Source organism: Anolis carolinensis, chromosome 1 (assembly GCF_035594765.1).
Source record: "Anolis carolinensis isolate JA03-04 chromosome 1, rAnoCar3.1.pri, whole genome shotgun sequence".
Lineage (NCBI taxonomy): Eukaryota > Metazoa > Chordata > Lepidosauria > Squamata > Dactyloidae > Anolis > Anolis carolinensis.
Window position 1 is genome coordinate 367158857 of NC_085841.1, and position 13739 is coordinate 367172595.

Here is a 13739-nt window from a genome sequence, read left to right on the forward strand (position 1 = left end):
ATCAGCACATTGGGTGCCGTGCCAAACGATCTCAGCTGGCATTTGGAAACAATATACATTGACAAAATTATGATCTGCCAACTGCAAAAGGCCACCCTACTGGGATCTGTGCACATCATCCGAAAATACATCACACAGTCCTAGACCCTTGGGAAGTGTTCGACTTGTGGTTTTGTGAAATGAAATCCAGCATATCTATCTTGTTTGCTGTGTCATAATAATAATAATAATAATAATAATAATAATAATAATAATAATAATAATAATAATATGTGCATTATGCCACAGTTGCTATGCAAGGACCCACATCTATATATATAATGACTAGCTGTGCCCAGCCACGCGTTGCTGTGGCGTTGTCTGGTGGTGTTGGTGAGAAATTGTTGAGGTAGTGGTGGTATTGAATGTCTGTTGTATGGTTGTCTTTATGTTTAGTATGCACACTGAAGTGGATTATATGGCAGTGTGGACTCAAGATAATCCAGTTCAAAGCAGATAATATAAGATTCTAAATGGGTTATATAGCTGTGTGGAAGGGCCTTGAGTCTACACTGCCATATAATCCAGTTAAAATCTGATAATCTGTAGAAGAGACCTAAGTGAGGCCTAACTGTGCCTGTCCTCTGGGCTGAGTAGGTTGCTAGGAGACCAAGTGGGTGGAGCTTAGCCTTCTAACTGGCAGCAATTGGATAAAAACTATTATTCCTCTCCCTGTAATTAGGACTTTATTTTTCTTTTCTTTTTGTTGTATCAACCTAGAGCTGTGAATGATGGGTTGTGTTGTCAAATTTCGAGGTTGGGGGGCCTGTAGTTTTGTTGTTTTGTCCGCTGCCTTGATGCCATCACTCTTTTATATATATAGATGATGATGATGATGATGATGATGATGATGATGTTACCTACCTCTCCTCAAGACTGTTGTATTGTTTGTTGCTTTGAGTCTCCTTTAGAAGAGAAAAGTGGGATAATAATAATAATAATAATAATAATAATAATAATAATAATAGGAAAAGCCAAGTTTACTAGCAGCCCAGCCCTTTTCCCGGACTCTTGGTGCCATGGATGGCACGTGCCTGCAATCTCTGCAAGGCCACAAAGCCTTTGGCCGCGTCTCTGGGCCTTTGAAGTGCCTATCGCCGGCTCCCAGTCGCTCCTCTCCTTCCGCAGTGAAAATGAACTAATCCGGCCAATTGGACACAGTTCCATGCCAAGCGGCGAGAGGCGCTTCTTCAGTGGCGAAACCCGGGCTGTGCTTGCTTGCTCTCCTTTGCTCTTTGGCCTCGCAGATCCATCTCCCTTTGCTTCATCTTGGCCAAACTGCACAGCTGCACCCATATGGCGGATGTGGCAGATGGACTCGCGGCTCCAGCATCGCAGCCAAAGGCTAAGAGCTTCGGAATGGCAGATTGAACAGAGCCGAGGCCAAAACATGACACGGAGGCTACAAAAACCAAAATGCAAGCCTATAGGACAGGGAGGGTCCTTGGCCTCACAAATTGCAATGCTGTTATGTGTAAAGGGCCTTAGGATTACATACACTATGTAAAACATGATTTCTCTTCCTGGGTTATAAATGTCATTTCCTAATTGGTTCTATCATAAAAACATGGAAACTGCAAACACTTCATTTTCATGGGAGATTCTGCAGCACATTTCACTATAGTTTCCAATGAATGTCTCATCAAGTCTCAACCAATCCAACCTAGTTTGTGGCAGCCACAAGAACGAAGTTTATGAAGTGGAACAACTACTTTCAAAGTAAGTACTGCACAATTAAACAGAGGGTCACGTACAGAATAGACAGATACTCACAGTGAGTCACGCAGGAGAGAGAAAGATGGAACAAATTGCCTCTGTGTCTGTCTCTGTCTCAGTTCTATGTGTATATGGGCATTGAATGTTTGCCCTAAATGTATATAATGTGAGTCCCCTTCAGGTGTCGGGCTCTTTGACCAACATCTTCTTTCCTTGGTTCTTTTTATGCTTCCCATTTATGAGCAAGAGCCCCTTGGACTGCTTTCCACACTTTCCACACCTGCGTCAAGAGTGTGGTGCATCAGCTGAAAAGGCCAATGCTATTCTAGGCTGCATTAAGAGGAGCTGAGTGTTTACACGGAGGGAAACCATAGTCTACTCTCTTCTGTTTTGTCCAAAAGCTCACTTGGAATCATATCACAACACAACTCAAGGAGGAGACAGAGAGGCTGGAAGGTCTCCTGAGAAGGGCCACCCAAATGCTCCAATGTCTGGAAGCCACAGAACCCCTTCAAGAGCTGGGGATGTTGAGCCTGGAGAAGAAGAGAAGGTGGAGAGAAAAGGAAAAGAGAGCCTTGTTTATGTATGTGACAGGAGGTTATATTCAGGAGGGAGCAAGACTGGTTTCTGGATCTCCAGAGACTGGAATAAACTACCAGAAAAGAGACCCCAGCTAAACATTGGGAAGAACTTCCTGTGGGTCAGAGCTCTTTGCTGCTGCCTGGGAGTCCAGTGGAGTCCCCTTCCTGCTCTGGAGGTTTTCAAACAGAGGATGGATGGCCATCTGTCAAGACAGTTTAGACCAGTGATGGCCAACCTATGACACGCATGTCAGCACTGACACACCTGGCCATTTTTGCTGAAACGCTGCCGCATGCAGATTGATTGGATGACTATGTATTTTGTGGCCAAATTACTGTGATTTGGTTGAGTGGTTTTGTTGTTTACTCCATGGGAATTATGCACATTACATTATTCTATTATTATTGTAGTATATTATTATATTATTACTAGTATATTATTATTATATTATTTATTATTCATGACTATATTGAAACTAGAATAGAGAGAAATCAGCGTGGAAAGTGCACGAGGTACCATAGATTGTTGTACCTGGAAATAAGGGTAGTAAATAGTTTTTGATTTATTAAATACAGATATATATTATAATTATATATTTTTGTTATTTAAACTGTACATATTGCGAAATTATTATTATTTTCCTCAAAGTGACACACCACCCAAATCATGCTAGGTTTTTTTGGTGAATTTTGACACACCAAGCGCAAAAGGTTGCCCATCATTGGTTTAGCCTGAATCGCCTTTGGGGCCTCTTCTGACTCTATGCTTCTTCCATTTCCTCTTTGTCCTGGATGGCTGCTCACTCGTCTCTGGCTCTGCATTTACGATAGACTCCATTTCAAACCAGAGCAGAGCCAGTCTTGGCCTTGGAAGAGAAGTCAGGCCCTGCAGTCCAACTCCCAGTTCATTATCGGAAGCAGGCACAACAGTTTGATACCTGCTGGCGGATTGTGGATGGCACTCTGAAGGGCACCAGAAGGATTCCCTGGAATATTTTCTATAGCGGTGTTTGATTTTACTTGTTATTTTGCTCTGTTATTTCCCTCAGGACAAATCAATGGCTTCCCAAATACACCAGAACTACCAGGCAGAGTATGAACCTGCTGTGAGCAGACTCATTAACTTGGAACACGATGCTAGCTCTGCGTACTTGTCTATGTCCTATCACTTTGACATCGGAGCAAGTAAGTCACAGTTATGCACCACCAAGGTCATGCGCAGGATCCTGGCCGCTATCTTTGAAGAAGGCCTTTTGGTTCACAGAGGGTATTAACTGCCTGACACAGGCGTGACTTTTGATGGGGGTGAGCACTACACCTATTCCCACTTTCATGCTTTTACATTAGTGCTAGCTACTAGAGTTGTATGTGAAATTCGTTTCTCCCGTTTCCTTTGCTTCTTTAGTTTTTCAGTAATTCAGGAGCACGTAATGGGAACCCCCCTCCTGGTATGAAAATCAGCTCGCCATGAAAGCAAGCGGGAGCCGATCCCGGTTCTAACCCTGCTTTTTGGCATCACAGATTCATCTTTGTATTAATCCTCCAGCAAACAAAAAGTAAACCCTAATTCCTTGAAAACTACCTTCCTCTTCCAGGAGGTCATCGCTCTGCCTTACCTGGAAGTAGGAAGCTTCCTTAAATGCCCCGGGAGAGAAAATGCATATGCTTGCAGCGTCTCCCAGAACTTGCCTCCGTGCCTTCGAAAGTGTGTGTGTGTGTGTGTGTGTGTGTGTGTGTGTGGCGTGCAGGCCCAGAAACCGTGCACCTGCCAGTGCCTGCAGCTGAGCGCCTCCTCTACAGTAAGTAATTCTTACTCTAGAGGAGGTGCTCGGCTGCAGGTACTGGTAGGTCTGGGCTTGCACACACATCTTTCCAAGGAGAGCGTGTGTGTGGCATGCAGACCAAGAAAGCGTGCACACCTGCCAGTGTCTGCAGCCGAGCACGTCCTCTAGAGTAAGAAATTCTTACTCTAGAAGGAGGCACTCGGCTGCAGGTACTTGCAGCTCTGGGCCTGCATGCCACAAACATATGCTCTTTCCAAGGAGTGTGTGTGTGAGGCATGCAGGCCCAGAAAGCGCACACACCTACCAGTGTCTGCAACCGAGCACGTCCTCTAGAGTAATAAATTCTTACTCTAGAGGAGGCACTTGGCTGCAGGTACTGGTAGCTCTGGGCCTGCATGCCACACATGCATGCTCTTTCCAAGGAGATTGTGTGTGTGGCATGCAGGCCCAGAAAGTGCGCACAGCTGCCTGTGCCTGCAGCCGAACACCTCCTCTAGAGTAGAAAGAAACAGCAGCTAAGAAAAAGCTTCCTTAAAGTGCATGGGAAGGGGAGCCTGGGAAGCCCCCTCTCATAATGGGCTGATAGAAAACTGATCTTTCGGCACCCCAGAGTCTTTCGTTTCTTGCCTTGCAAAGAGGCGAAAGAGGAGGAGCAGAAGAATAGGAAATGTAGGATGAGGATGATGATGAGGAACCTGGAATTTCTATTTTTCCAGGCCTAATAACACTTATGATTACAATAAGTGTGATAATTAATTCATACAGAAAGAGCCCCATAGAGGTGGAGCTCATGGTGCCACTTTACTTGCATTTGTGCAAGAATTTGCTACATTCGCCCTGGATAATCTAGCGATTCCTCTAGAATAGGCATGGGTGAACTTGGTCCCACCAGGTGTTTTGGACTCCAACTCCCACCATTCCTAACAGCCTCAGGCCCCTTCATTTCCCCTCTCAGCCGCTTAAGTGGCTGAGGGGGAAAAGGAAAGGGCCTGAGGCTGTCAGGAATGGTGGGAGTTGGAGTCCCAAACACCTGGCGGGCCCAAGTTCATCCATGCCTACTCTAGAGGAGATCTCTAGGTCCTGCAATGCAATTCTCTGGTGTTTAGGACACAGAAGCAAACTCCGTTTAATACCATTTGGTCATATCCATAGTTTCAGGTAACTGCAGTCTAGCTAGGAATGTGTTTTACTGTATGGAAAACTGGGCTAGCTAGCTATACATATATATAAGGCAGAAATCATGATGATGGATTCCAACCAGAGCAGACCTATAGGCCTTGAATGCTGAATAGTGAGGTAAATCTAACTGATTCAATGTCTCCGCTCTGGCCAGAACGACACAATAAAGCTCAGGTTATATATATACCTATATCTCTATACACGCATGCACAAACATTGATGTTTACTCAAAGCAACTATATTTCCATTTCCATCTGGCCCTGTTTTTTTTCCTCCGGACAACAGCTGCTTATCGGCTTTTCTCTTTCTTTTTTTGCAGATGCGATTCTCCTCCTCGGCGCCCGAGTTAATGAGCATCCTTTTGTGCCACAGGTTCTCCAAAATGAAAAATCACAAGGATTGTTTTGGCGGGTAATTTATGCCCCCGAACAAAACACCAAATAACTCCAACTGGGATTAGAAACTCCCCAGCGAAGGAGGTGATGAATAAGTAATGTCTGGAAGGGGAGCCGGGAAAGAGAGGGAAGCGTAGAACGGCTCTAGGCCTCTGCGAACACTGCTTTCTGGTCCCAGAGGCGATACCAGTACTGCTCTTGATGCCAGAATTACTTTCAATTAGATGAGAAACAAAAACCTGTGCCTTTCCAAACAAGAGATGAGCTGCAACCTGTGACTGGCCAAGGTAGAATTGCCATGTGAAAACTGAACAAGGCTCCTACCCTTTGTGGGACATGCATGGAGGAGGGCCTGTCAACAAAGGATAGTTGGTAATGCAAGCTCCAGCCCTTGAAATCCTGTCATTGGCACAAAGTACATGAACACCATCCTGTTAATGGAGCAGCTCTTGAATATTTTATTTAAAAACCCTAAAAATCCCTTACCTAGATGACTCTTACTCAAAAATCTTGTTTTTCCATGAAAGTGTTGATAGGACATGTTCTGCCTGACATTTGCTCTTTGCTCACAATATAAGGTCATGCAAACTGCAGTAATGATTTGGCTGCTGGATGATGCATATGTAGGATGAAGTATGAACATGTCACCTGAGGATAGTGCATACGTGGAGCAAACTATGGACACTTCACCTGATGTGATGAGTAATGAGTTATATAAGTTACAAGGCAACTACGCATGTCCAAAAGGATAATAATAGTCAGCAAATTCCATTGTCAGTTAGCTTTCTGCGCATGCTTCCGTAAAATTGTATATATTGGGAAACCACTATAGGCAAGGGGTGGCATTGCATTTTCTGGGCATTAGCTAACATTGTCACCTACTCTTGGCCAAAAGTAAACTATCTGGAAGACAACTTCTGCTGTCAGTGTGCTTTCTTCACCTGCATCCAAATGAAATTCCGCAACACTGTTTCCCATCATGCAACCCAAGGTCCAAGGGGTCCACCACATTGTCCGAAATCCTGTCATAGAGTTATGGAGTCATAGTGACTGGGGGCTGGGCTGTAGCACAGCTGGTACTTAGCCGATCCCTCGTTATCTGAGTATGATAGCCCTCCAAATGCGGTGTCTTGGCGGTAGATGTGCAGGTGAACGTGGAGTCCTATTCCTGACCTGCATGTTCTTCCATGTGCTTTGTACATGGAAACCCTGTGTGAGTGTTTTGAGTGAAAGGCTTTCCAAGAGGATTGGCACCATTCATTCTCTTCCTCTCGGGTGGAGAAAGTGGGACTTGCCCAAGGTCACCCAGAAGATGTCCATGGCTGAGAAAGGATTCGAACTTAGTCTCCCAGTCCATCACAGAAGCCATAGATCATTTCCAAGATTTCCTCAAAGGAGGTCCCTTCCTCCAAGGCTGAGATTCTGTGACTGGCCCATGGTCACTTGGAGGGGCTCCAGGGCTGAACATAGGGACCTCATAGGGAACTGAAACTAGGTCCCCCAAAGCCCTGGTTCACCACAATAGTTTACAGGAATGGTGTAATTGCCATGCAACTCTATGAACGTGCAGTGGGCCCTTGGTATCTGCTGGGATTTGGTTCCAGGAGACTCCATGAATGCTCAAATCCCATGATATGCAATAGTGCAGAAAAATGGCAGACAACTCCAACAAGGGCAGGAGAGAGACTGGCGATCTGTGAAATGGGAGGCATCTATAGAAAGGGGTGTGAGTCTCTGCTGAAGAAGGCACTTTATGCACGTATGTACATAAGCATCTTGTTTCTTGGAGGAAGAGAGACAAAGAAAAGGCATGCGTTGTGCCTGTCCACAGGCTGAGTCATCAAACTTCCCCCAGGAATACAGAAATATTGTTTTCTACAGAAACATAAAGGCATTTTGTACTTACTAAAATGCTTACATTTCAAGTCATGGCAAAACCAAGGTTTGCTTTTGGGGATTTTGATATTTTTGAACTGTGGTTGGTTGATCTGTGGATGCAGAGCCTGTGGAGCCCGCAGTAGAGCTGTCCTTCTGTCTGTTTGATGGCCATCCTAACCCAGGTGTGCGGACTGATGGAGCGGATGAGTGATGTCAGCCCCACACTGATTTCTTTCTCTTTCTGGAAGAATGCTGTCAGGGATGAGACAGTTGCACCACCGACAGCAAACAGGAGGAGGGCGGAAGCTGAAGACCCAACGAGTGTCACATTCTGACACAAAACACAGACATATTTGCCCAATATTAGTGAGGCTTTTGGAGAACATCTGGAGAGCCTCTGAAAAGCAGCAGTGCCGTAGTGGTGCCTCGGAGAGCCCGGGCTGTCAGAACCCACGCAAGAGGAGGCAGGGAGGCTTTGATGGTCCCTCCATCTGTCAGGGCTGCTTTGATTGTGCTTTTCCTTCATGGCAGAAGGGGGTTGGACAAATGCAACACACTCCACTTAGGCACTAAAAATGAAATGCAAAGATACAGGATGGGCGACGTCTGGCTCAACAACATGTAAGAAAGATCTTGGAGTCTTCATGGAGAACAAGCTGAACATGAGCCAAGAGTGTGACGCAGCAGCTAAAAAGCCAATGGGATTCTAGGCTGCATCCAAAGGAGTCTCGTGTCCATATCAAGGGAAGTCATGGTGCCACTCTATTCTGCTTTGGTTAGAGCTCACCTGGAATAATATTGTGTCCAATTTTGGACAATACAGTTCAAAAGAGGTATTGACTCCAAGCTGGAAGGTGTCTCGAGGAAGAGGGCAACTAAAAGGATTAAAGGGTCAGAGACCATGAATCCCTATGAGGAGAGGCTTAAAGAGCTGGACATGTTTAGCCTGCAGAAGAGAAGGCTGAGAGGAAACATTATGTATAAATACGTGAGGGGTAGTCATAAGGAGGAGGGAGGGAGCTTGTTTTCTGCTGCCCTGGAGACTAGGACGCAATGGAACAATGGCTTCAAACTACAGGAAAGGAGATTCCACCTGAACATCAGGAAGAACTTCCTCACTGTGAGAGAGAGTTGTTCAGCAGTAGAACTCTCTGCCCCGGACTGTGGTGGAGGCTCCTTCTTTGGAGGCTTTTAAGCAGAGGCTGGGTGGCCATCTGTCGGGGGCGCTTTGAATGCGATTTTCCTGCTTCTTGGCAGAACGGGGTTGGCCTGGATGGCCCATGAGGTCTCTTCCACCTCTATGATTCTATGATTTTATGAGAGAAAGAGATGTGATTGCTGTGTACATTTATGTGAGAGGATGTCCTAAGGAAGAGGGAGTAGGCTTGTTTTCTGCTGCCCTTGAAACTAGGACTAGGAGCCATGGGTTCAAATTACAGGAAAGGAGAGTCCATTGAACATTAGGAAGAACTTCCTGACTATAAGAAGAGCTGTTCAGCAGTGGAACTCTCTGCCTCCGAGTCTGGTGGAAGCTCCTTGGAAGCTTTTAAACAGAGGCTGGATGGTCGGGGGTGCTTTGATTGTGCTTTTCCTGCATGGCAGATTGGGGTTGGACTAGATGGCCCATGTGGTCTCTCATCATTCTATGATTCTATGAACTCTTTCCTTTGGCTGGGATGCCACCGTGAGCAACGCATGTTCTGAACCCAAGGCAAGGGCAAGGGATCCTGGGCCTTTGGGAGAAACCCCTCTGATTTCTGCCCAGGAGTCACTTTGGCTCCGATGAGTCCTTGCCCAGGATGCCTCCCAATCACACCATATTTATTATTTATTTATTTTTATTTACAGTATTTATATTCCGCCCTTCTCACCCCGAAGGGGACTTAGAGCAGATCACATAGTACACATATAAGGCAAACATTCAATTCCATATAACATAGAACAGAGACAGAGACAGACGCAGAGGCAATTTAAACCTTCTCCAGCTTCCAGCTTCCTGAGAGTATGCTTGATTCCAGCCACAAGGGGAGCAGCTGCTTCATCATCCACTGCGACGGCACTTCCTCATTCCAACGGCGGCTGAGTGATTTTATGGTGTCATAAATTAGCCTCCCCACATATAAGTGGTACCTAAATTTCCTACTTGATAGATGCAACTATCTTTCAGGTTGCTTAGGTCAGCATCGAGCAGGGACTATATTTTATTTTCAATTGTCGGGTGCTCACCCCAACACGGGCTGGCCTCGAACTCATGACCTCTTGGTCAGAGTGATTTATTGCAGCTGGCTGCTAACCAGCCTGTGCCACAGCCCGGCCCCATTCAGGCCTCAAGGGGGAAGGAGCAGAAGAGATCTTTATGGGGGAGAAGCCCTATGATAACAGCAGCTGTGAATTCTGAGCCGTTTTGAGTTGCAGCCTTGGAAGCATTTCCAGGATGACAGGAAGATGAGCCAGGCCCGAAGTAAGGATGCAGTGCAACAAGCTGGATCTGTCTCAGGCCTGGGCAGCTTGCTCTGTTGTATAAGGACCTCATCACACGAGAACAGTGTTTCTCAAACTCTGCTCCTCCGGGTGTTTTGGACTTCAGGACCCATAATTCTTAACAGCTGGTAAGATGGTTGGGATTTCTGAAGTCCAAAATACCCAGAGGAGCACAGTTTGAGAAACACTGCACTAGGGCATGGATCCACTTTAAATCCGGTTGCTGCCTCCTGCAGAATTCTGGGTTTTGTAGTTTAGGGAGGCCCAGGACTGTCTGGCTGAGCATTTTAAAGGTCCCTCCCTAAACTACAAGCCTCAGAATTCTGCAGGAGGCAGCAACTAGATTTAAAGTGGATCCATGCTCTAGTGCAGGGGTCCCCAAACTTTTAAAACACAGGGCCAGTTCACGATCCTTCGGACCGTTGGAGGGCTGGACTATAGTTGGCCACTGAACAATAAATAATAATAATAACAACAACAACAACAACAATAAAAAAGAGGGTTGGAAGAGACCCTTTGGGCCATTGAGTCCAATCCCCTTCTGCCTTTGTGCACCGAAAGCACAACCAAAGCATCCCTGACAGATGGCCATCCTGTCAGAGTAATGCGCACAGCGTAGCAGCAGATGAATGATGTCAGTTGAGCGCAGAACGAAGGGACGTCAGAGACGATGTAAAAGTATTTACAAAGTTTTACTGGACAAGACAAACAGACTTGCAGACAATGGACATAAGACTTTCGCTCTAGACCAGGAGTCCCCAAACTAAGGCCCGGGGGCCGGATGCGGCCCTCCAAGGTCATTTACCTGGCCCCCGCCCTCATTTATAATATAATATTTTTATATCCGTTTTAATAATATGTTATATTGTATATACATATGATATTGATAATAATATTATCATTTTATACAATATAATACTAATAATAATACCATATAATATTATGTTATATATTACATATAATATTACAGTATAGTGATATAGTTCAATATAGTAATATATAATGCTAATATTGTGCTATACTAATAATATAATATACTGTATGTACATACAGCTGCTCTGAGTTCCCTTCGGGGTGATTAGGGTGGGATATAAATGTAGTAAATAAATGTAGTAAATGAATGAATAAATAAATAATTTTGGACTTAAGCTCGCCCAAAGTCTGAAATGACTTGAAGGCACACAACAACAAAAACAATCCTAATTAACCTGACTATCTCATTGGCCAGAAGCAGGCCCACACTTCCTATTGAAATCCTGATAGGTTTATGTTGGTTAAAATTATTTTCATTTTTAAATATTGTATTGTTCTTTCATTGTTATTGTCGCTGTTTTGCACTGCAAATAAGATATGTGCAGTGTGCATAGGAATTTGTTCGGGTATTTTTCCCCAAATGATAATTCGGCCCCTCAACAGTCTGAAGGATTGTGGACCGGCCCTCTGCTTTAAAAGTTTGAGGACCCCTGCTCTAGACAAACAGCACAGATCTTCTCAGCAGGCAGAACAGATCTCATCTGATGCAATCAGCTATATACAAACACACTTGTAGTCTGGACACTCCTATCTGGCTCCAGCCACATATCCAAGGTCAATACAGCTTCTTACCAAAATTAACTCTTTACACACTATAGCATTTCCTGGATGATGCAATACATGCTAGACACAAATTTCATTTAAACACTACCTATACACAAATCCCACATTAACACATCCAGCCTCAATGTTATTATTATTATTATTATTATTATTATTATTATTAATAACAACAACAACAACAACAATAATAAAGAGGGTTGGAAGAGATCCCTTGAGCCATTTAGCCCAACCCCATTTTGCCTTTGTGCACCAAAAGCACAAGCAAAGCACCCCTGACGGATGGCCACCCAGCCTCAATGTAATAATAATAATAATAATAATAATAATAATAATAATAATAATAATAATAATAATAATGGTTGTAAGAGAAGAAGAGACCCCTTGGGTCATTTAGCCCAACCCCCTTTGCCCTTGTGCTGTGGGGGCTGGAAAAATAGCTTCGATGGGCCGCATCCGGCCCCCGGGCCTTAGTTTGGGGACCCCTGCTCTAGTATGATGAGGTTGTATATGTCGTAGAATCATAGAATAATAACGTTGGAAGAGACCACATGGGCCATCTCATCCAACCCCGTTCTGCCATGTCAGTTTAAGTGGTGTAAAACTGCGTGAAATCTATAGTGCAGCTCATCATCATCACCATCATTGGCAATCCCTTGTGTCCGAGTCCGATTGCCTTCATCATGTAGGGTCTTGGAGGTGGATCCATTGGTGACTGTAGAGAGTGAGACCTATTATTGGCAGGAAGAGGAGCAGTGAATAATCGATGCCTTGAAGACCCCTGGAAAGCTGGGGCCAATGTCCTGCCAGAGCCGTGCAAACAGGGAACGAGGAGGATCCACCTGTTGCGGGTCTTGAAGGACGGCTCTGGAATCAACTTGCTGCCGGCAGCGAACTGTCAGTTCATTTCTGCGAACGGCAGCTTTGCTGTTGTCTCTAATGTGTCATTTCGGAGCGAGGCTTTTCTCCCCCCTTCCTTCCCTAATTATTATTCATTTTTTATCAAAACGCCATGCAAAATTCTTTAAAGCGTGGCACGTGTCGGGACGATTCCATCGAGGCGTCTGAAAATGATGCCAATTTCCACCCTGCATTTAGACAGCTTTGAAGAAAGACACGCTATTTGTCTGCAAATAAATTATACCTTTGGATAAATAATATATATGAGATTGCTTGTGTTGATTTTTTTTTCAAAAGGAACACATGTTATTATTATTTTTGTCTGAAGCAGAAAGGAATGATAGTCTTTTGCAGCTGTTCCTGTCACTTCAGCCGGAGAGTGTTTTGGAAACCTGTCCCGTTTGTCTCTCTCTGCCAAGGCTTCCTTCGCAAAGTGAGAAACTTGTGTCTTTATTTTGGATGGGATCCACACACTGAAGCACCTGCCGTCCATATGAGCAGGACTCGGACTTATTCCCCAAATGGAGATTCCTCCTCCGCATACAATTCCTTTTATATCTGTTCTCAGCAATAATTATTTGCAGATGACACCATATTATTTATAGAAAATCATAGAGTTTGGAATGATTTCCAACAAAAGCAAAGGAAGAAAGTGTGAAAGTGGAGCTACAATTAAGTATTAGGAAGGCAGAAGTAAAGGCCATCGATGTTTTACATGACTGTAAGTTGACATTGAAATACTTAAAGATTTATGATACATTCTACACTGTAGAATGAATGCATATTCACTGCCATGACTCAATGCTGTGGGATTCTGGGAGATCCTGTCTTTAGCAGAGAAGGCTCGAGGCCTTGCAAAACTATAGCTCCCAAGATTCCATAGCACTGATCTAAGTCGTGTCCATCTGCATAATTCTGTGGTGGAGATGCACCCATAAGCTGGCTTATCAGCCAAACAGGAAACCTCAATTAAGAAATCAGAAGAGTAAATGAGCATTTGTATGTTTGCTTCAAGCCACTGGAGTGCAGTGGTTTGTGTGTTTGAACTAGAGTTGCATCTGGACATTAGAGTTAATGCAGTTTGACATCACTTCAACATCCATGGTGGTTAGCTCAGGGCTGTGGATTCCTGGGAGTTATAGTTTTGTTGAAGAAGAACCATGGGTTCGAGGCCCAGCGTGTCAAGCTCCTAA

The 13739-nt window shown here is 44.6% G+C and overlaps 1 protein-coding gene across 1 annotated transcript in view; it reads left to right on the plus strand.

Annotated features, from left to right (window-relative positions):
* The window catches only part of LOC103279880 (ferritin heavy chain), a 16631-nt gene extending 10023 nt beyond the window's left edge, over nucleotides 1-6608 (plus strand). The window contains exons 2-3 of the mRNA XM_008117014.3: nucleotides 3386-3521; nucleotides 5619-6608. Coding sequence (XP_008115221.2) covers nucleotides 3386-3521; nucleotides 5619-5743 — 261 coding nt within the window. The 3' untranslated portion in view covers nucleotides 5744-6608. The remainder of the gene's footprint in view (nucleotides 1-3385; nucleotides 3522-5618) is intronic.
* The last annotated feature ends 7131 nt before the right edge of the window (nucleotides 6609-13739 follow it).